The sequence below is a fragment of the Chiloscyllium plagiosum genome, chromosome 9 (genome assembly GCF_004010195.1).
Source record: "Chiloscyllium plagiosum isolate BGI_BamShark_2017 chromosome 9, ASM401019v2, whole genome shotgun sequence".
NCBI lineage: Eukaryota > Metazoa > Chordata > Chondrichthyes > Orectolobiformes > Hemiscylliidae > Chiloscyllium > Chiloscyllium plagiosum.
In genome coordinates this window covers 45,387,469-45,412,380 of record NC_057718.1, presented here as the reverse complement: position 1 = coordinate 45,412,380, position 24,912 = coordinate 45,387,469, and the positions used below count along the sequence as shown (strand labels likewise).

The 24,912-nt window shown below is 40.2% G+C and overlaps 1 protein-coding gene across 9 annotated transcripts in view; it reads right to left on the bottom strand.

Annotated features, from left to right (window-relative positions):
* Window positions 1-24,912, bottom strand: part of LOC122552829 (tyrosine-protein phosphatase non-receptor type 14-like) — a 255,939-nt gene that overhangs the window by 90,836 nt on the left and 140,191 nt on the right. For all 9 annotated transcript variants that reach the window (XM_043695826.1, XM_043695822.1, XM_043695825.1 and 6 more), the window contains one exon: window positions 2,926-3,023. In XM_043695826.1, the coding sequence (XP_043551761.1) occupies window positions 2,926-3,023 (98 nt within the window). The remainder of the gene's footprint in view (window positions 1-2,925; window positions 3,024-24,912) is intronic.

The following is a 24,912-nucleotide window of genomic DNA, read 5'->3' as shown; positions in this document are numbered from 1 at the left end:
CATGCTCAGCTACGTTATTTATTTTTTACTCTGTACCTCTGTAACAACTTAAACTATCAAATACCTTGGTACACTGTACCAGAGATGGCGCTGCGAGGCAACATTATACACTTTTCACTGCACTCATTGAGTGCATGTGACAGTAAAGGCTATTCAACTCAAAAGAGTCAATCATGTTTGTATGGGTCTCAACTCACATGTAGGCCAGACCAAGAAAGGACACCAGATTTCCTTCTCTGAAAGGCATTAATAAAGCATTTAGCTTTTTAAACAATGATTACATGGTCACCGTTTATAGAGCTTTTATCTCCAAATTTTAATTGAATTAAAATTTCACTATCTGCCATGATGGGATTCAAACCCACACAATCATACAAAGTAGGAACAGAAGTAGGCATTTACCCTCTCAACCCTGCTCTTCCATTTAATAAGATCATGGTTGATCGGTTTGTGTTTTGCATTTCCACATCCACATCTATCCTGATAACTTTTGATTCCACTACTTAACAAGAATATATCTATCCAGTTCTTAAAAATATTCAGTGATTCCGCTCCACTGCCTTCAAAGGCAAAGAATTCCAAACTCATACATCTACAAGGATGACCGCTAACTCAAAATAGTGTCGTCTAGCTCTGGATCTATCCACACTTACTTCGCCAAGATCTTTCGGAAATTTATAGTCTTCAATCAAGTCACCCCTCACTATTCTAAACTGCAGTAGAAATAAGACCAGCATGCCTAACGTTCCAAGAGCATTAGAAGGGGGATATGGATTACTTGACCAGTGACATTAACACTGAGTCAGCACCCTTTTTTTATACTCTTACTATTTCACCAGAATATCCCTTCTATTTCAGATAGCCTGAACAGTAACTGTCCGTGGACAGTAGTGTAATATAATTAGATGTGATTATGCTAATAGTGATGATGTAAGTTGTCATAATACTGAGATCAGAAGAGCAGGAGAGAGCAGGGAAGAGTGAAGCATGTAATAGAGCAGCACTGAAGCACTGTACTAGAGAGCTATATCCAGTGATATGTATATCTACATGTAAATAAAGATTTTACTGTTCTCTAAAGAATGAGGAAGCCTCTTCTCTAGGATGAGGACAAACTACTGATGCTCGAAATGAAAAACAGTAGCAGGCTAGTAAAACAGAGCAGCCTTTAAGAATGCAAGTGTGGTCACTCAATGCTTCAAAGAACTGAAAGCGTAGAAATTTATGAAGGGACAAATGCCGCAATTCATGGTAATGTGCCAATATGGAGGAAGAGAAGGATCTGCCAAACATGCAAACACTTTTACCTTGACAAAAAAATACTACAGATACTGGCGATCTGAAATAAAAATACAGAAGGCAGAGGAGGAGTTGAGTGAATATGGCAGCACCTGTTGAGAAAGACAGAGACTCTGAGTCTACCATGACTCTTCTTCAGAATTTTTATACAGATAGAATCACTGAATCTCTACAGTGTGCAAACAGGACATTCGGCCCAACAAATCCACACCGACTTGTCTAGATTTATTTCCAGGAAAATGGCAATGCCAGAACTGATATATGATTGAAGCTGCTTGTTTATGTCCACCAACAGAACTAAATCTCAATACATCTTCAAAAAAAATTGAAGAACAAAGCCACATTGAATAGGACAATTGATGGCAGAAACCTCTCAGGATTGCTTTAGAAATGTAAAAGTACCTGCAGGTTTTAGATGAAGTTTTCATCAACATTTATAGTGGACAACATCCCACATTCCTCCTGAAGTCACAAATGTGGGAGGTAGATTGTTTAATAAATATGTTTCCACAGGAAGTGAATCTGAGATTTGATTCTTGGTATAGGCCAAGTGTAAACATGGCAGTATAAATGTATAGAGTGACTGAGCTAGGAAGTAAGAAAATTAACCCAAATTTCCCTTCAATATTTACTGAAAGGGAACTAGAAACAGGAAAACATATATGTGACTGTACCCATAGGTATGCTGAGTAGAGTGAATGCCTCTACTACAGCAGACTGCCACCATTTACAGCAGAGGTATACACAGGAAGAATGCACACTAGGGAAAAAAATCAAGCATCCAGAAGGTGAAGTGAATTTTACGAGCTATCCAAACCCATAAATTTGGAAAGTCTGCTGCTCATTCACCCAAGTCTGAATTGAGGCTCCAATTGGTTCAGTTAGTGGCCACCTAAGGGCCTTTTTCTGACACAACCCAGAATTAACACGTGACATGAAAGGTTGGTGTCCAACGTACAGCCAGCTAGGTTAACCCTGCAAGATGCTGATCAGTGCAAGGGGTGGGGGGTTATCTCCTTCCTGGGTCCCTTGTGTCAATCTGAGACCTTTCCCCAACAGGTTTTCCTTGCCCACCACCGTCCTCCCACCCCATCAACAAGACCCTCGCTGGTATCTGCTCATCTGCCCACATCACAACCTGGGATTTTCCTTGAGTGGGGGCAACCATGTTTCTTCCTCCTTCCAGGCATCTTACCATTCCAAGTCACGGTTACTGAGACATGTAGCAGAGAGCTGCTGACCTCCAACTGGTAGCTAGGATGTCCTTCTGGAAGTCCGCCAGCAATTAATCCAGCCCATGTGGTCCATAATGTTGTGTTATTGATCATTTATTCAATGGCTGGTCTTGTACCAATAAATGGAGTATATAATAACAAACACTAGTCTTTGGAACAGTGTGTCAGTTCTAGCTCTTACAAAGTAATTTGTTTCACTGAGAGTTCATCACCTGAACTGGTTTTCAAGGTGATGGTGGTCCTGAGTTAAAAGAAGTCCTGTGACTACATTCACAGATATCAAAGTCACATTTGCCTTGCTGTGTGACTAAAGTTCAGAGTATACACAAGAGCAACAGTTTCCCAGAGCAGCATAAACAGAAAGACAAAGACTCTGCCATTGTACACTTACCTTGCACAGCTAAACCAGCTAGCCGAATGCCTTGCTCTAATGTACAAGGAAGCCGTCCATCAAGCACATCTTTCTTTACTTGCAGGTAATACTGATACCTAAAATAATGAATAGAGAACATTTTCATAAAGTGGTATCGACCCATTTTATTGCGTAAATTAAATACCATCTCCTAAATACAAAATTAGACACGCGACAATTTGCAATTTTACTTTGGACAACTCTTGGTTGTGGAGACCAATAGATTCGTAATGAAAACCAGCAAAGAATAAAGCAAGGAAACTGTGTGCATTTAAGAGTTTCCATGTGGTTCAGTCTGCAATGCAAAGAAATGAGCAATCAAGGTACTTTTAAACTCAGTTATTTTGGGAAACTGACCTTAACATGTGTTTCAACACAAGTGGCATTTATTGGAGGAAGAAAGACATGGGGCTCCCGCTTGTGAACTTTATATGTGCAGGAACATGTAAACTTTATAGAGAGAAATGGACAAGGGGATATTTAGCTCAATGTTAATTTCAACCTCATTTCCCAACACATACAATTAAATGGTATTCCAAGCATGAACAATGCCTGAAGAGCTGTACATCCTTGCTTACTATGACCTGTCTGTCTTGTGAACAAAGTTTTTCACTGTACTTCGATACACATGACAACAAGTAAATAAATCAATCAACTTTGTCAAGGTAGCAGACCATTGCTAGCCTGAGCACAAGTCACCTGCTTCAAAAGAATTTCTCAACAATTAGGAGGAACATCAAAGGGGGACAAAAATGCTGTTTTCCACATGTTAATATAAAGGTTTATTACCTGAGGATATTGGATAAACAAATGGACTCCGGTTGTCAATAAATATTTACCACCAAACAAGTTTTAAAACAATATTGGAAGAAAGATATTTTCTCCACAAAGCTACACTAATATTTGTAATAAGTCCAATGTTCAGATCTAATTTTTAAACAGTGAGACCATTTACACGGAGATACAGTCAGTTCTGCTATAAAGTGTGTTTCTTCAATGCGAATTGGCTTTAAACATGATTGAAGAATTTAGATTGTTATTTATAGAATATGAACTTTCTTTACCTGTATTGGCTATAATGCAATTCCGGCTCCATTAGTTTAAATGGTGTGGCTATTGCACGACTTTCTTATAACGCATGGGACTATCGCGTTATATCAGAACCGACTGTACAGTTATGTTGATGGTTGCTTGCCAAGACCAAACAAAGAGCCACCTTATGCTGTAACATGTTGTTGCTAAACACTATTGTTCCTTTAGAAATGTGCTTTCACTGATTGTTATCACTAAGAATTACTTTACATACCATAGTGTGGCACTAACACATTCATTTTTTAAAAAATACAGAACAATTACAATACAAATACTACCAAGTTGCAGGATTGTCAGTCCATGTGTTAGTTACGCAAAAATAAAACAAAGAACTGTGGTTCCTGGAAATCTGAAACAAAAACAAAGTGCTGGAGACACTCAACTGGTCTGGCACCATCTGTAGAAAGAACAACCACAGTTAATGTTTCGAGTCCAGTGACCCTTTGTCAGAATGCAGCACTGCCTTCCATTTACTGAAATCCAAGACTTAAGCCAGCACAATTTCTCTCAGTTATTCTTCCATTATTTATACACAAAACTGCACTGTATTGTCTATTAGTATATTCAGAAATTATTGAATAATAGGTGATAGCTTTTCATTTTAACAAATCATATATTGCATGAAATTTCCAGCCATATATATCAGCTAACCTCTGCTAAAAGCTAAATGAGGCACTGTCTTCATCCAATTCAAAGCCATAGGAAGCGGTAGGATTTAAGGTGGGGTGTGTGCATCTGAGAGGAAATAGAGTAAGATGAAAGGTTAAGGGAAGTTTGCTGATTTTGCTTCGAGCAGGGTATTTTAGTTGGTCTTCAGAGGGTCGGTGTAGACATGATGGGCCAAATTGCTTCTATTTGCACTGTAGGGATTCTATGAATCTAAAGGATGCCAAATTCAGGATGCATTCGAACAGAATTTCATCTTTGTGACTGTTTATTGCATCAAAAGGAGAAAGCATTCAAAAGGACACCATTGCTAAGGAACCCTGCAGAATTAAAATGTGCAATATGAAGATGGAGGATTTGGTTATTTCAGTTGGCAGGTTGGCTGGTTTGTAATACTGAATGATCCCAACAGCACAGTTCAGTTTCTGCACCAGCTGAGGTCACCTTGAAGGCCCAAATTCTCAACCTTTCCTGAGGCGTGGTGGCCCTCATATTTAACCAGTCATCTTTGGTCCTCTGTGAGCATAGCAATTTTCACTTCTGTCAGCTCATTTTGATGTCTACTCAAGATTGTGAATTTCTGCCATGGGTCTTTACATGACTTAACTGGCCAATTATCAATCCATGCTGTTCAGCATGTGAGGCAGGATGTCCCACAAGGTAGTGGGACCTGGAGGAGACTTTGGTGACCAAAAGCCAAATAGTGGTGATGTTGGAATTCCAAAATAAAAAGAAAAGCTGCTGGAAATACTCAGCAGGTCAGCATCTGGTCAGTGGAAATATTTCAGGTCAAGACGATCTACCAGATTTGAAAAATATCATGATTATTTATATTAACTAATGACTGTTAATTAAAATTTCATAAAATCACATTTTTTTGGGTTTTCAACCTCTTTTTTGTTGTTTAACATCTTATATGCTTCTATAAAATCTCCTAAATCACATTTTCTCTGCTATTAAACAAAAATTCTATGTCTCAGACAATAGGAATTACAATTATGATTCTCAGGACTACTTCCAATGTACGAATATCTATATGAACAGTTTAACTAGAGTGTTATTTGATTTGTCCATAATTTCTTTTGATAAATATATCCATTCTTTGGCCTGTACTCATTTCTTTGTTAATTTCTGTTCTGTAGCATTGCATATGTTGAGGGTAAAATCTATTAAAACTCCTGAATCATTTGAGTTTAATTACACCGTTCTTAGATACTAACACCATCCAATTTTTCTACTTAAGTAATATTATTTTAGTGCTTATTTCAACTGATTCGCTTAAACAACAATATTCCCTGAACACAGAAATGAATTGAGAACCAGAACTTATGATCAAGGTTGACACCAACCCTCAAAAATCCAACAATGTCTCTGGCATGGATCTCAACTTTTCTATCATTAAGTTCATTTCATGAACAGTGTTTCGGGGGGCTGGGTGGGTAGTTAGAGGGTGAGGGCTCAGGATCAGGAAGTAGAAGTGCACTGATTATCCTTCACTCTTTAATCATTTTAGAAGTAGCAACATAGGACTGGGACATATGTATGGGACTAACACGGAAACAGATATCATCTACTTCAAAGTAAAGTTTTTTTAAAAATCAATTTTTTTTGTCACAGTGAGGATATTTGACACATCACAGTGTAAAATCAGTTTTTTTCAGGGCCAGAGAGGCTGTTGAAAAATAATTATGACTTATAATGCTGTTAAAATTCCAGTATGTTTCAATAAATGTTAACCTTTTCCTTTGCATTTTGGTGACAAACAGCATGTGTGAAGTTCATTTCAAAATAAGTGATTTCTAAGATCTCCATCTGGGAGGGTGTCAAAATGTTTTCCCGGTTGGAAAACAAGGAACTAATGACAACAACTTCTGGATTTCCAAATTTTATTGAACAACTGCATACGCCAGGAGTTGTTGTCAGTTTCAGAGTAATAGTGGCAAACATAGAAAACTTCACCACCATTAAAATGTCTGAGCCTATAGCCATTTGACACAGATTAGAACACATTAACAAGTATCCCTTAAACACAAAGTAAAAAAAAACTCATAAAAGTAATAAGTGGCCATTATAACATACTGAATGTGAAGTATTTAAAATGTACACAAGACAGCCCAAACAAAGCGCTGGGTGTTTGAACTGCTAATCAGAATCTTGGTTTAAGGATGATGTCCTTGGTTAGTGTTTACATACATGATTGACAAGGTTCTGATAACATGCCTGAACAAAGCTGTAATTACATGGATCTCATCGTCCTCCTCCTCATAAGGCAAACAGAGGTGGGGGATGGGAATTGCGGAATGTATCCATAGCTGGGAGGCTTCTTCGCTCTTACACTGTGGGACAACATGCGTTCCAGCTTTCATTAGTCTGCTGATACCAGCTCTTTAACTTTACAGCTTTAATATCACTTCAAACTGCTGACTGGGCATAAATAAACCTTCAAAGGAGGGAATCATTGAAGTCACTTTGTACAAGTTTTTCCTTTAATCAAAATTCATTTCACTTTACATTTAACTTCAGGTGTTGAAAAGTAAAATTATTGTGCAATATGCGAGAGGAGGGGAAAAAAGAAGTTGCAGCCTCCGTTACACTTCCAAATCTCCAAGTGACTGGACAACTGCGAGATGAAGAAATATTGACCTGAAGTATGGGGCAGGTTAGCTTCCAATAGCAAGCATCATGCATGTAAACACACACCATAACCTGGAAGAAAACTGGTTGGTGATCCTGTTCTTGTCAATAATAGGTCAGCTGGAGAGAAGTCCCTGTACATTTTTAAAAATTCATTCATGGGTTGTGGGCATCTCTGCATTTATAGCATCATGGATTGCCCAGAGAGGAGTTGAAAGTCAACCAGGTTGCTGTGGGTCTAGAGTCAAATGTAGGCCAGACTAGGTAAGGATGGCAGATTGCCTTTCCCAAAGGACATTAGTGCATCAGATGTCATTAAACAGCAATGGACAATGATTTCATGGTCACCATTATAGAGTCTTAATTCCAGATTCTCATCGAATTTGACTTTCATCATCTGCCATGGCAGTACTTGAATCCGACTCCCCTGAACATGTCCTGGGTCACTCTGGATTAATATCTAGTGATAATGCCACTAGGCCATCACCTCCTCTGGAAAAAGGACAAAGGCAGCAGGGCACCACCTCAAACTGCAAACACATTTACTCAAGAAAGCTAACAGGTATACTTCATCACAATGCTCATTCTAGCTGAAGCAGCATTTAACCTTTTCGAATTCATTCATGAGGTTTGGGCATCTTTGGCTGGGCAAACATTTAATGCGCATTGCTAATTGCCTTGGAGAAGATAGGGTGGGTTGTCGGAACTGCCGCAGTCATTGCAGTGTAACTACATCTGCAGTGTCGTTAGGAAGAGAGTTCCAGGATTTTGATCCAGTGACCGGAATATAGTTCCAAGTCAGGATGATTTATGGATAGAAACTCGCAGGTGGTGGCATTCCTATGCATCTCCTGCTCTTGTCTTTCTTTGTGGTAGAGGTCACAGGTTTGCAAAATGCTGGCAAAGGAGCCTGGGTGAGTTATGGGCAGTACATCTTGTAGATGGTACTCACAATTGCCACTGTGCATCAGTGCTGAAGGGAGTGAATGTTCAAGTTTTTGAATGGGGTGCCAGTCAAATGGGCTGCTTTGTTCAGGATGATATTGAGCTTCTTGAATGTTGTTGGAGCTGCTCCAATTCGGGCAAATGGAGAGTATTTGATCATATTCCTGGCTTGTGCCTTGTGGATTGTGTTGATGGACATGCACTGGTGAGACAGGAGGCAAGTCAGTTGCTACAGTGTTCTTAGTCTACACTGTATTTATATGGCAAGTTCAGTTTCTGGTCAACGATATTCCCCAAGAAAATGATAATGATTGGTAAGGGATTCAATGATGGCAATACACTGATCATCAAAAGGAGATGACTAAATTCTCTCGTGAACTGATCAGTGTCTGCCATTGTATGGTGCAAATGTTACTTGCCACTTATTAGTCCAAGCCTGAATGTTTGCTGGTACTTGCTGCTACAGACAAAAACATCTTCAATATTTGAAAGCATGTGAACGTAATTACTTCTGACTTTAGGATGGTGGGAAAGTCATTGATGAAGCAGCTGAAAGAGGTGAATCCAGGATATTACCCTGAGGAACTCCTGCAGTTATATCTAGGAATGAGATGACTGATCTCCAACAACATAATGATTTTCCTTTGCCAGATATGGAGAGCTTTCTCCCCAGTCCCCACTTATTTTGATTTGATTTGAATTATCATTGTGACATGTACAATGATACAGTGAAACGTTTTGCTTTGCATTCTATCCAGACAAATCAAACCTTTCATAAAGTACATCAGGGCAATGAGAACAGAATGCAAAATACAGTGTTACAGCGACAGTGAGGTGCAGAGAAAGATTGACTCTAATGCATGAGAGTCTGATAACAATGGGGAAGAAGCTATTCTTGAATCTGTTGTTACGTGTTTTCAAACTTTTGTATGTTCTGCCAGATGGAAGAGGGTGGAAGAGATTACAACCGGGGTGGAAGAGGTCTTTGATTTTGTTGGCTACTAACTCCAGTTTCTTGATAGTCTATTTAGTTAAGTGCTGCCATGATGTCAAATGCAAGTCGCTGTTACTTCTGGAGTTTAACTCTTTCATCCATGTTTGGATGCAAACTGTAAAGAGGCCAGCAGTTGTGTGGCCACAGCAAATACAATATCAAGAAGCAGATTATTGCTGGAGGACTGCCATTTCATAGCACAGTCAACAACCTTTTCTGTCATGTTGGTGATGATTGAGAAGGGCAGGGCAATAACTGACTGGATTGGATAAGTCCTGCTTTTTCTATATGGGGCATGCCTAGACAATTTTCAACATTCAGAATCAAAAAGTATGGTGCTGGAAAAGCACAGCCGGTCAGGCAACATTTGAGGAGCAGAGAGTTGACATTTCAAACATAAGCTCTTCATCAGGAATACGCTCAAAACGTTGACTCTCCTAATCATCGGATGCTGCCTGACCAGCTGTGCTTTTCCAGCACCACACTGTTTGACTCTGATCTCCAGCATATGCAGTCCTCACTTTCTCCTTCCAATTTTAAACACTGTCAATACCTGCCAGTGTTGTAGCTGTATTGGAACAGGTTGGCCAGGAACAGTAGTTCTGGAGTACAAGCCTTCAGTATTCTTGTTGGAATGCTGTCTGAAGCCTTTGCAGTACCTAGTATCAGATATTTCTTGATGTCATGTGAATTAACTTGGCTGTAGACTAGCATCTCTGATGCTGGGACATTTAGGAGGAGGTCAAATTGGATCATAACCTTGGCATTTCCTTCCGGATATGGATGCAAATATTTCTGTCTTATCTTTTACATTGGATACGCTGGGCTTTGCTCTTCACTGAGGATGGGGATATTTATGGAACTTGCTCCCCCTGTTGATTGTTTAATTATCTATCACCATTCACAATCAAGTGTGCAGAACTGCTTTTGATTGTGGGATTGCCGATCCTTGCCCAATGCATGTTGCTTGTGCTGTTTAGTGTGCAAGTTATCCTTTGTCGTAGTTACACAAGTCGGACACTCCATTTCTATGCCGGGTGAAGCTCCTGCACTTTTGCTTGAACACGGTTGATCTCCTAGCTTGGTGGCAATGGCTCCAGACTGTCGTTGAATGCAAATCTGTTGCTAATGGTCCACAGTGCCTCATGTATGTCCAGTTTTGAGTTACTAGATTTGTTCTGAATCTATCCGACTGAGCACAGTGACATTGTCTCACAACATGATGGAGGGGATCCTCAATGTGAAGATGAGGATTCATTTCCTTTCATTTCATTTCATGGTCTCTCCTACCAACATTGTCATTAACAGAGACATCTATGACAACAGTTTTGTGAGCATGTTCAAAGTAGGTTTCTCATTATTTTTGGTTTCCTCACCACTGCTATAAACCCAGTCTACAAACTATGTATATTAGTCTTGGCCAATTTGGTCAGTAGTAGAACTATCATAAAGCTTCCTGAGATAGCCCACCACATTGGCCACAATTTCTATAAATTTGTAGCTCCCCGCTAATGAATTCTGTATCCTATTTTCTCTGCCTTAATTGTGAGCTGACCAGTGCTCTTATGAAGGTATGCAGCTGCAAATCCATATTCATTGCACAAACTGAAAACTTGCTCCTTAGGTCTATTTATTAACTACTGGGAAAGCACAGTTTCCCAGTTCTGTCAATACCACTTTGTGCCGCTACATGTGAGTTTCTTTAAACTTTTGCTTTACCTCCATACATGTTTGCCTAAAGCTTCTCTTGGTCACTAACATAACATTACACTTTGCTCAGGCAAAAATGCAACTTGCATGACTTTACTGGTACAAATTCAAGAATTTGCTTGCACACATGTACACTCATATTTTAGGTGTAACACTGTACGTAACACAGTTTGATAGCGTTTTTAACATCATTATATTCACTGATGTTTTGTGACTGAAACCTTTTCTATTTTTAACCAAAGTGTAATGAATTTTGACATATCTGAACTTTTTCTGGTCACCATCATCCCTGCACTTTCAAAGAACTAAGCAACTAGTATGGTCTAAGTGAAATGCTTCGGTCTACATAATAATGAAAACGGGGAAAGAGAAGCAGCAGAGACAGAGTGAGATGTCAAGGAAGACAACAGCAGTCCATCACTGTTACCTCTATTGCTGACACTGAGGTTGCGCTTACTTTAATACAGAATTTAATGTCTTGTAGGCAAATATGCTTTGCAGGAAATTTAGCCTCAGGTTTCCTTTGGCACAAGTCTCAGCATTAAATTTAACGAAGGAAATTCTAGACGAAGAGATATACGTGGCCTCCTTTTACTGTAATATGCTTTTTTATAAAAGGTACAGCTAAGATACCTCAAATAGGGTTACCTAGCAGTGTCTGAGAACCTGACATTTTTATAGTATTCAATGCACCAATTTTTAATTAAATAAAATTTAAAAGAAATAACAAACCTGAACAATCCAGTTAAGTATTGCATTGGTGTGGTTTCAGACTGGTTACAGGTTTGCCACTCTCCACACTCCAAGTCACAGTTAACCCCACCCCACCACAAGGTGACTCAAATTGACCTTGGCCCAAACTACCCAAATATAAATGATGTATATCCAAATCCGCCACTGTCTCATTTACAAGCATGCTGGATTTGTAGGACTATGCCTGTATTCATATTTTTTAAGGGACTGGAACTATCCCAGCCTAATTCAATGGGAGTGATATGATTGAAGTTTTCCCAAACTTGAGTAATGTTAGCCTTTCTGAAGATTTGAAATTATAATGGATTCTCATTTCAGCTTTTAGTTAATGTAATAATGGCAATCTATTACTATGATCACTCTTGCCTAATTATTCAACAAACTTGCTTCTATACCCAATTGTATAAGAATGTAACTGGGCTCAATTTTACTCCTTTCAAACAACTAGTGCCAAACGGGGCACTCATTCAACCTGTTTTCCTCTCAAGTTTGTAACTTGCTGGACAGAACAAGCTGGAGTGGTAATACTGGGCAAAAGTGAGGACTGCAGATGCTGGAGATTAGAGTCAAGAGTGTGGTGCTGGAAAAGCACAGCAGGTCAGGTAGCATCTGAGGAGCAGGAGAATTGATGTTTCGGGCAAAAGCCCTTCATCAGGAATGAGGCTGTGAGCCAAAGGGGTGGTGAGATAAATGGGAAGGGGGTGGGGCTGGGGGGAAGGTAGCTGACAGTGCGATAGGTAGTGGTAATACTACTACTCATAGGTTTACTGCCACTGCATATAAGGGAAATTAAATAGTGCAGTGCTCAATATGCTGTAGCTATTTAAAAACAGGGGACAGTTTTAAACACGGTCAGATAGAAACCATGGTGTCAGCAGTGCAAGGCTCATCTCCCTTGCACATGTATTGGTGGAGGCACTTTTGACAGAAAGGTGATTCACAGGAATAAGATTTTAGGGATAATTTCAAATTTGATATTCTTCCATTTGCACTGATGTGCTCAAGATGAAAATCCTTGACAACATGTCACCCTTTTCAGCAATCTCCATTTTCTCTCTCTCTCTCATACACACCTTTCACATGTGAAGCAGAGAAACCTTTTCAATGTTAAACCAATCCTTTCACCTTCTGAAAGGTATAATTCTTTCTTCATTACAATATTATGCAGAAGGTAGCAAGCTGTGGTGATTCTAGAAACTCTAGCAGAACTGTACTGCATAGCTCCAGCAGTTATGTCCAATTCCTAACAACTAAACTTCACAATGTTCAATAATCTTTTCCATCATTCTTATTACAGTTGCATGTGCCTTCTCATAATGGGCTTTTCACATAGTGCATGGAAAAGACTCACTGGAATCATGAGCTATTATGATGAATATCAGGAGACAGCAGTGATGACCAATCAACTATCCTGATGCATGACTTGGAAACTTCAGGACTAATGTTGTAAACTAATAAAAGATGGGAATTCCTTCGCAAGTGTCATTAGAAGGAAACCAGCAACAAAACTCGCAAGTACCTAATAGTTTGATGTGCAAACTAAGTTCTCCCAATATTCAACAGTAGTAACCTCAATACGGTATCCACTTCAAGGAATCCTTGTACTGTGTCAGTATTAATTAAAATAGGTTTGGACTATAAATCAGGGGTGGTGAACAGAGTAATGTTAGAGGGAGTGGTCATGCCCAAAGGTTTAAAGACAACTAAGTAGACTCCTGTTGAGTCTTTCAAAGGTGTGTCCACTTTTCATAGCAATGCTAATGAAAATTAAGCTAGTGTGTTCTAGCAGCAGCCTACTTTAATTCATTTACAAACTCCAGCTAACAGAAAATTCAAATCTCAACTGCTGAAAGTTCAGGGAAAATGAAGATATAGCTCCACTCTAATTAAAAAGAGAATTAAACATTTGCCTGAATTTTTAACATCTACTGATTTTGATTCTTCCAGGTTAAATTATTTTTGTCTTCAGATAAACAAATATTCACTGCCACCAAAAGATAGTTAATACACTAATAAGGTATTGGGAGAAGACATTACTCCAAACCTCTAGAAAATTCATTGTGTTTCCTCAGTTCTCACAATAATTCCTTTGAAAACTCAAATTTTCCATAGTAAAAAACATTTTTGTTTTTCTCTTTAATGCAACTGATGGATGTATTTTGGTATGCTGATAATTAAGCCACAGTATGCTCATACACCACTACATTCTGTCAGTACTTGCTTCTGCATGCCATAGACAATGCCTTTGGGTTTAGGATTTCAACTTTAAATAACACCAAGCATTAATTCCAAGATGCAACAACAAGGTTTTTAAAAGATTTTTTCTATTAATTCAGAAGTTGAGACATCTTCTGAACCACTGCAGTCATGTGGATTATCATTTCTCATAGATTGCTTAGTTTTAACTGTTGGACTTGCTCTGACTTACTTCAGAGGGCAGTTAAAGAATCAACCATACTGCTGTGGGTCAGCAGTTACAAAAAGGCCACATCAATTGGACAATAAGTTTCCTTCTCTGAAAGAACATTAGTGATCCAACTGAGTTATTATGACAAATGGGCATTTTGTGATCACCATTGCTAAGATTTTTGATTTCAAACTTTTTAAAAAAAAATTTGCTCATGGGTTATAGGCATCACTACTGTGTGGAGTCTGTGTGGAGTTTGCACATTCTCCCCGTGTCTGCGTGGGTTTCCTCCGGGTGCTCCGGTTTCCTCCCACAGTCCAAAGATGTGCAGGTTAGGTGAGTTGGCCATGCTAAATTGCCCATAGTGTTAGGTGAAGGGGTAAATGTAGGGAAATGGATCTGGGTGGGTTGCTCTTCGGAGGGTCGGTGTGGACTTGTTGGGCTGAAGGGCCTGTTTCCACACTGTAAGTAATCTAATCTAATCTAATCTAAACTAGCATTTATTGTCTGTCACTATTTGTCTTTGGTGATGAACCTCCTTCTTGAACTTGTGTATTCCATGCTGCTGAGAAGTGATGTCAGAATTCTGACCTCGTGACAGTGAAGGAGTGATGACATTGTTCAGGTCACGATAGTGTGTAGCTTGGAAGGGAATTTACAGGTGAAGGGGTTCCAATGTATTTGCTGATTTTCTTTGAGTGGTGGAGTTTACAGATTTAGACGGTTTTGTTGAAGGAGCCTAAGTAAATTGTCTCAGCTCATTTTGCAGATGGTACACATGTTTGCCACTGTACATTGATGGGACAGTGAGTCAATCCTTAAGGCTGTGGATGGGGTACCAATCAGGCTGGCTGCTTTGTGCTGCAGTTACTCATCTCACAATTTCTAGCTTCTGATTTTCTTTGTAGCCACAGTATTTTTCTGGCTGATCCAGTCCAGTCTGTGGTCAATCAATAGTAACACAGACAATGTAGAAAGGGGAGGGGGATGGTGGTGAAATCAGGGACAGTCATGCCACTGAATGTCAAGGTGATATAGTTAATTCGCTTTTGTTGGAGATGGTATTTCAAGACACACTAAGTGCCAGACAATGTTACTTGCCACTTATCGGCTGAAGCCGGGATTTTGTCTAGATAATTTTGTATTTTGAAAAGGACTGCTTCAATATCTGAATGAGTTGTGAATGGTGCTGAATTAACTCAATTTAAAGTCTAGAACTGCTGTGTTGGGGCTCAAACTCAACTCTGGATTGCTGGTCCAGTGACAACCATGATGTTAGCATTTCCAATAAGTATGATCTTCAAAACAATGATTATAAATTCTGAAATCCATGTAATAAAAGCAGCATTGAACCTGACTGGCCATTGTAAAGCAGCAAACCTGATCATAGGCTTGTATGCACATATATTTTTCAAACTTCCTTTTGGAAAGTTGCTAGCCTGTCTTTAACAAGCTGTGCTAGATTATTCGAAATGGTTACTCAGCTTGTACAAATTTCCCTTTTACAAAATTAATTTTTTTACAAATTTTATTTGTGCTGATACATCGGTGAATTTGAGAATAAAACTCTAAAGCTCCTCGAGGTGCTGACATTTTTTTTCATTAAATATTCAGCGGAAACGTTATGTTAAAGGTACTTTAGCACCTGCAACACCTTCACCTTGCAAAATAGCAAAACACCCAGCAATGACATCTGCCATGGAGAGTGCTTTCTCAAATTAGAACAAGGATAAAGTTAACTTCCCAACACAGTCAGCTGTGCACATGTCTTACACTGAATTGAAAATTAGCTATGCATAACACAATTTCCTTATCATTTCCCTTGTGTTTGAAAAGATTATTTCTAGAGGTTGCCCCTGCACTAATATACCAGAAAGTAAGAATACGTGCATCATGAAAGCTGAATAGTTTTACTTAGAACAGCGCAACAGTTAAATGCACTTCTTGTTTGATGGATTGGGCCACGTTGGTCTCTTAACACGATTCAGACTGGAAAAGTATTTTACCCACTCAATTCTAAAGGCATAAAAACATTCACAAACAAAGTAGCCCTTTCTCTAACAGAAGCCCTCGACCATGTGTTTCTGCACACCTGTCTCTCTCTCACCACACTGCAAGCTAGTACAAGTGTCAGACCCTTGCTGAGGCCTGTCCAAAACACAACATTCCTTCCACAAAGGGAGCCCTAGAGATTCACTTCTCCATCAGTCATTCCAAACACAGAACGTCTGCTGCCTTCTCAGTTGGTGCCTAACGGAGGGGTGGCAGTAATATACACACTGTCAAGGGACTGACATTGAATTTAAGGGATTTTCCTTGAACAAGTTCAGTTGCAAAGCACCCCCTACATATGGTCTTTGAGAGCTAATACCAGCACATTAAGTGCAATAGCCTACCTGCAAACTTTGACCTGATGCATTTTTGTTAAACGTTTAGATATAATCAACTCACAACATACATCTTACGAACAACTGTAACACAGCACTGAGCATTGTAAGTCCAAGTTGTATTGTGTTTTTTTTGAAAAGAGGATTTTCATTGTGAGGCCTGGTGAGTTCTCCCACTATATCTTATCAAACTTGCCACTTTACTAACCCACCTCAACCCCAAGGCATCTCTTAAGTCCAGCTCCAGACCCAGCCTACCACATGCCACTCAGAGGATACCTGCCCGAAGACACGCCTCCCTTGCAACCAAGAAACCTTTAAAAGGCCACTACGTAGCTGCACGAGCACTGCCATTCTGGATGTGCCATACTCATTAACAGCCTGAGCTGGAACATGGCAGAGAAAGGGAAGATGGCACCACAATTCTCTGACAGGAACCTAGAGATTTGCAGTGGAGAGGAGCCCTCTTCCCAGAGGATCATCGGAAAAGTTTCCACCACCACATCCTGGAAGCCCAGTTAGCGGTTGCCACATGAGTCAGTGTGGTTTCTGGGCTACAGAGAAATGATCAATACCATCAAAGGAAGGTCAATGACCTTCTCCACTGCCAAGACTAAGTCCCACAATCTTTTACATGCTACTACACACTCAGTATGTCTGCTTCAGTATCCATCTCCCACCAGGGCTTGTACTCTGCCATCTTCCCTCACTCAGACTAACTCTGTCCAACCTCCAGCATTGATCCTGTGTGGCCTCTGTATTGGCTCCTGACTCCACGCAGTACAGGGAGACCGAAAGTGAGACATAAAGAGAGAGAGAGAGAGAGAGAGAGAGACAGAAGAGATGGAGAGAGAGGGAAGGTGGGGTTGGTGGTGGTATTTGGGGGGGGAGAGAGAATTGTGAATCTTTCAATAACTAAACGTGCCTTAACCATATATCTTGATGTTCATCCAGCATCATTCATGGCCATAGATGAGGCTCCCATGGCTGGAGGTCTGCACTAAAGAGCTGGTGGCATCAAGTGGAAGGAATATGAATAATGCATATATATGGCATTGCATCATGCTCTCACCTTTGACCTCCTTGTGCAACATCCCTATTACTCCAGAGCCTCTGTGCCTAAGGGTATAGCTGTCAATGAGTTGTCCAGCAGTGTCTAGGCAGGGACAGCAACATGCAGAACAGGCCAGTGCTTTAGGATGGCTTGGCAATAGGACCCTGCAAGTGCTTTCCTTTAAAAAGCCCCATCATTGGTGGGTCATGCAGCCCCTCACCCTAACAGGTCATCTTATCCCACTCACTTTGATTTCAGGAGGATGGAAGGCAACAGTGAATGCTCCTTGACTAGTGGCTTGCAGCCTTTAACATAAATGTGTCAGTGAGTGCCATCCCTTTCAGTGTAGCCCATCCTGTAAAGTCCACAAGCTTCACATCGCTCCATCCCACCTCCCAACCCAAACTGTCTAGGTACCTACTCTTGCTCGCCCTTCCCACCCAGTCCGAACCATCCAAACTGATTGTGCCAGGTGTGGTCATTAACTGTCTCCAGAGGCCAGGATTGCTCCTCACCGTAGACAACCCTCCCTTCTGCATTAACCCCTTCCAAGACCCGCTTTACTATACTTTCCCTTGCAGATCCTGCTACTTCCAATACAAATGTCATCATCCCTTCACCACAGCTTGCTGCCCTCACTGCCGAAGAATAACTTCTGAGTCTCATTCTCATGGTAACGCCTGCCCATAGTCCTACCAACCCCCATCCACCTTTCTCCTCAGTCTCATTGATAGCCTTGATGGACTGTTCAAGGTCCACCCTCAAGTGACCTGACTACACAGATCCAGATGAGAAGTGCCCAGACGCGTACAGTGTTTGTGCATTTGCTTGACAGTGTTAGACCTTAGCGACTGGCACTACTGGAGCCACAATACTGACGGGGATCTACTCCCCAAACTGCCAAAGAACAGACTACCCTGACCGGATTCAGGCCAACCAGATGCCAGACCATGACTTTGACCAGTTTCTCTGCAACCCCTTGACTGACAACCATTTCCATTGATTTCTGTGAAGACTATTCATTCCCCGAGACTTTGAGACCTCACTGCTTGTTTGCAGACCATGCCATATGTTTACTGCATAAGCTACTGGCACATGGAAAAGATATGAGATGGAACTAAAATATTGCTGTTTATGAAAAGGGTAAATGATGGCTTCTCCGGATGTCTCATTCAGTTCAGCCACAAATCTCACTACAGCCCATGTTGCTGAGACCCCTATGCCTTTGAAATATTTGGGGCTGAAGATATTGGGAAAAATGCAATACAGTATTCAGTTTTACTTGCAAACTGCACTGTGAACCATTATTGTTAAATTTGTAGGTTGCTGTGTTACAGCAAGGCTCAGGAAATATTCTCCGTTTTTGGCTCGAATTTTAACAAACAAGAAACTGTACTAGCCAAAACACAATATATTTTCAGCAATAAATTCAACACTAATGTCAGCAGTGGGTACAGGAACAATGTTATGAACAACACTGTACTTGCAATGTCAAGCTAGTCCAAATATTTAGCCATGCATTTACAAACTCCATATGGAATGAGACAAAAATATAGTCATCTGCTAACACAACATTTTGAAACAGTCCTTTCAACTATCAAGCTTTCCCCTGCTTAACTTATTTCACAACTGCAGCTGCTTTTAAAAAATGACAGCTTACTAATTGCACCTGGAAAACCTCCATTCTATTTCTGTTTATCCATTAACTTGGTATCACTGTGCTGAAGAGGGGAAAACAAAGGGCTTTGTTTTGGAACGAGCATTGAGAAGCCGATGTAGGGGCCATTTCCAGCCTTGACATTACACCTTTCATCGATTTAACTTTATGGGGGCAGCTAACTAGTGGGCTGCTTCCTTGTTAGTTATCTGAAATCGGACTGTGGATGGGAAGTAGTACCAAAATTCCTCATGTGTAGGGCAGCCAATAGTCCCTTTGTGAAGACTGTGCTGCTCGTTATCTGATGGAACAGGAAGAAGCTTAGCAAGGTGTAAGCACGATAATGCTGATGTGACCGTTTGAAAATCCCTCCCGCCCAGCTTGATCCAGTGGCTCTGTTGCAGATAAAATGCATCTATATGTGAACCTTATTGGACAGATGACCTGACGATTGCCAGTTCGTATGCTTCAAAGTTTAAACTACGCATTCACCTCATGGTGTCCTGACCTCCTGCTCTGTGCTTATTATCTCTTGTGAGTAGCAAGCTGTAGACAGAGCAAGAGGCTGTTGGCAAAATGGCAGTCCATTCGCAACATGCCAGCTCATTGTTTCAACAATTGTCTCAGCTATCTGTCCATCGCAAGATATCTTGCCTCTGGCTTTACCTGGGTGGGTCTGAAGGACAGTGAGGAAAACTTCTGCAAATGCTGGGCAGCCATTTCAACGTTCAAATAACTCATTAATTTCGGTTTTCAATCAAAGTTTCTGGCATTAAAAGCCAACAGAGTTAAATCCTGAGCTGTTAGCAACTTACCAATGTCAACGGGCAAGTGCAGAGCAGAAAGAGATACTTCAAGTAACAGGTGAAAAGACGTTGACCAATGAAATAGAGAAGCTGCTGCCCACAACACTCCTTCAGTCACTGTGTTTATCTGCTCGGCAGGTGATCACCAACTTCTTAGAATTCATTTCACTTGCTGTGCACTTTATTTAACTGCAGTGGCAGGACTTTTCTGCCAGACTTCACTGTGGCATAGGAGCAGTTTATGCTGCAACACCTTGAGCCTTAGACATACAGTATTAGGAACAGTAACACCGACAGCAGAAGCAAAGCCAACTTTTCACGTAGCCATATGCCACTTCACAAGATAGAGTGGTTGAATACAGACCCAGCTCCAAGGCAGTGAGATGCCAAAGACAGGGTCGACAGGCAGAGGCAAAGCTCTCTTAACATGTTTAAGCTTAACAGCTTCAGGCAGCTCAGGTTTTCATGCAGACTATTGCAGATATCTGCAGCTTCAGAATCAGGTTGTGTGTCCAGAGGGCCAGGTGCGGAAGTTTTGCCAATGTCTCTCACAGCAAGGTCAAATGCCCCAGTAACCCCTCCCAGAGCATACGGCATATGGCTGAGAGAGAGGGGAATAGAAGGAGGACACATAACAAAATAAGTGTCACTCTGTTTGTGAAGTACTTCAAGAGTGAAGAATGACTGAAGTAGCAAAGTTTGTATGTTTCAAAGAGTGCTGTGCAGGAGAAAGTCAGTGTGTGGGGACACCCAACTGAAATTTGCCACAGAGCTGGTTTTCCCAAACTGCAGAGATCCTGATGATATACTCACTCCAACTTGGACTAACCTCACTTCCATTCACATGTGCTTAATTAGAAAGGTTCTCCTTTCCCTCGTTCCTACTGGGAAAGATCAACTCACTGCAGGTTCAGCATAGCCTCTGGGCAAAAGTGAAGGGCCAGAGGCATCAGCATCTCCCCTTTATTACTGTGATTGCTGCAGCCTCAAAAATCCATTCCCACTTCAACCACTGTAATCCATGTTAGGTTACTTTAAGTAGGGGTTATTCCTTTGACACAATTGAGGGCCCGCTTGTGATGCAGTGGTAGTGTCCGTTCATCCGGACTAGGAGACCCGGATTCAAGATCCAACTCTGAATAACATCTCTGAACAGGTTGATTAGAAAAGTTGACAGAGTTGATGCACCATCCCACTTGCCCCCACTCTTTAACTTGTGAATTTGAAAGTATGCGGTTTATGTCAAGGGTCAAATAAAGAGCTCTTGCAAAACCTGCCCCAGCCATCAACAGCTGCCAGACCAGTTTGTGGTCCTGTCATTTCAACAGGTTGAAAATACATTACAGTGACCCAGTAAGTAAATGTTACTTGGAAGAAGAACAAAGAAAATAGCTTTGTATACAGAGGAACCTCGATTATCCGGCATTCGCTTATCCGAATTTTGGATTATCCAGCCAAGGTCGCAAAGTCCTGATGCTTGACTAAACTGCATTATCCGGCATTCGATTATTGAACATCTGATTAGCTGAACAAATACCCGTGTCATTCGAATAATCGAGGTTCCTCTGTAGATAGTCTTTCCCTTCACCATTCCCCACATTTCAGAGAATGTACAGTGTCTACCTTTTCACTATCCAATTAGGATTACTGTAAATAAAGACATCATTGTCTTAGCAGACCATAGGAGACTCATTAGAGATGACTGATGGTGGTTTAATCTGAGAGTCACCAAGTGAGGGGAGAGGTTGAGAAGGAAACCCTTTCAATGGGTAACCTCAGCCAGTGTGAGAATTGATGTCACTCTACATCACAAACCAGCTGTCCAGCCAAGTGAGCTAACCAGTCCCTAATATTGAATGGTGCAACTAGAGCACCATACTATCTTTACATTTCCTAAACTCTAATAGAATATTTTTGAGGAGAAGTGTTATGTGTAGAATTTAAATCTTGAATAGATAATAATTATGAGTGTTTTAGGTGAAAACGGGTATTGAATGCATTTCTCCTTAAAACTCTTCATAAACTTTGTTTATTCAGGGTTTAGTTGCAGATTTACAGAAACCTTATTGGCACTTTTATTGCATTCCTTAACAGACAATAAACATTTCTCACTTTCTTTTGGCAGTGAACCAATCTTTATTTTAGTCCCTATTTTATTGATACTAGCAGTCAACAGCTCTATGTCCTTGTTCCTGTTAAGCAACAAATATGCTTCACTACAGCCTCCTCCTTAACACATCCTAAGTAAATTCAACACTCATTAGTTTATTTCTGTGACATTGTTGAAGTGCCTATCACAAAACAATCTTTAGTCCAACAATGCATCCTTTCAAAATCCAAGCAAAGCACCCTCTAATCAAAGCATATTGATAATACTTTTCCTCATATCTTACACAAAAATTCAAAAAGCTCTACTGCAAATGTCTCTCATGCTGATTTTTGAGCACCTAAGAAGGACAAAAGGCAATTGTTGGGCAGACGTTACGAAGTACAAAGCCCAGTAAGCAGACTGCAAAGTGAGCACTGGAATAAATGCAAGCATAATGATGTCTCATCCAAGTGTATTTGGAACCTTGCAGTGCTGAGACTGTGATGACTAAGTGCTGTAGGTTCTATACTTGCATAAGAAAGTGCCTGATAAAGGGAGACCAGGTGACAGCGTGATGGGAAAATGGATAAAATTATCACAGAGTCCTAAACCTGGAGGGATAGACAAAGTTAAAAATCACACAACACCAGCAACTTTGTACATCCCAGTCCAACACCGGCATCTCCGAATCATGGAGGGATAGAGATAGTGGTGTGATCATATTGATGCTGATAGCAATTGTTTAGTCGTATGCAAATATTAGTTTGATGAAAAATGAGGATAACAGGAAAGGATAGATCTCGAGTGCAGCTACATTCTACTTTTGAGCACAAAGCATAAGAAACAGGAGTTTGTTATATATTATCTTGAGATTGTGTCACTGTTCGATAAGATCATCACTGTTCAGCTCCACGTTTCCTCCCAATTCCAAAATCTCTTGATTGCCTCAAGTGTCCAAAAAGTATCGAATCAAGTTTTGAATATATCCACAATTGAGCAACCACAGTCCTCTGGAATATTGTATTCCAAATACCAAAATCATCTAAGTGAAGAAATTCCTCCTCATCCCTGCCTTAAAACTTACCTCCTTGTCCTATGACCCTCTAGCTAGGATAAGCAGCCTCTTAGAACTTGCCTTACCTTCCTCTAAAAAAATGTTTATGTTACAATGAGAACCTCTCATTCTTCTGAACTTCAGAGAATATAGGACAGTTTTGCATAATCTTTCCTCATAAGGCAATCCTCTCAGTCTAGGAATGAATCCAATGCTCCATTGGTGTAGCCTATCCAAGGCAAGCATGTCCTTCTTTGGCAAAGAGATCAAATCCATACAGACATCAAGGTGCAGCTGTACCAGAGCCTTATGTAATAGCAACAACAGGTTCTAATTTTTATCCTGCAAAGACTTGCATACCATTTGCCTTCATAATTATTTTCTGTGTCTGTTTGTAAATATAGTGGGAGTTGTAAACAAAATCAACTAAATTCCTCTGTATATCAGCATTTTTAAATATTATGATCTCCTATTCTTTTACCAAAGTAGAAAATGTCACTTAACTCTAAAGGTATGGATTTCTGATCACAACTTCCCAGTTAATGAAATTTCAATCTTGGCAATACTACCGACAGCAAAATAAGTGGAGTGTAAATCATATCAAACAACATTAAAAAATCAGTAGGAACAGACAGGAAAGAAGGCAGAAACACAACAATGTAAAAATGTTGCTGCAAAGGTACTTTCAGCATTAGAGAATGGGGTATCTAACCAAGTCAATAAAATTTAGAATGGTTGGGGTAGATGTAGGGCAAGAGGAAAAAGAATTTCCTCATCTGTTCCAGTGGTCATGCCTGTGGAAGCACAATTCGGGATCAGACTGCTTCTGCTGCCCAATTGCAACACCCAAGGTAGTGACAACCTTTTCATATAACACTAGAGCTTCTTAAAATAAGTGCAAGAGATACTGGTTTCAAATAGTAATCAGTCATAATAATGTAAGCACTCATAAAAAAAAACAATTTTGCTGAACAATTCTTTGAAGGGAAATTCTTCCTGCTGGAACTAATAATAATCAGCTTTGGCAATGTCCTTGAGTGCTATATAATGAAAAACCAGCATGATGATTTTCCTGATTTTACTGTAGACAGTTCTGAACCAGACTTCTATCATTAAAATGTGGAACATGTTATTAAGTAAGCTGACAGCACTCGATTGTGGTTAATGGGCTCCTCAATTTTGGTTTGACAACCAAGCCAATCAAGACTTTATCTCAAGTCCTCGTCCAGCACATCCAGCTAAATTTGGCGAATAGTATCCAAGAGAAGAACTTTGATGATTGCCCTCTCTTTACCCCAATATCATTGCAGTTAATTCTATACAAACATATTCCTAATCTGTATGGTTCACTTATTCAGTAAGTAAACCCAATGAGTTCTCAGAGATAATCTCAATGCTTTTTTTTAAATATGGAAAAACTTTCTGCCATAATTGTCCCTTACCAAAATTACTGAACTAGACAGGTTTTTGATTGTCGAAAACACTCAAATAAGTTGAAGGGTTTCATCCAATTAAACACATTCTGGACACTTTGTTCACATATTATACATTAGTGAGGGTAATATCCGAATGAAAAGGTACTGTAGGCCTGCAACCAATGAGATCAAATTTGTTCTAACTACTTCATCAATTCTCTTGAATGACTGAACTCAGTGTTGTCCAATATAAATTGCTGACTAGCCATTTGTGGTGGCCACATGCATTAATTTCAGTAGAAA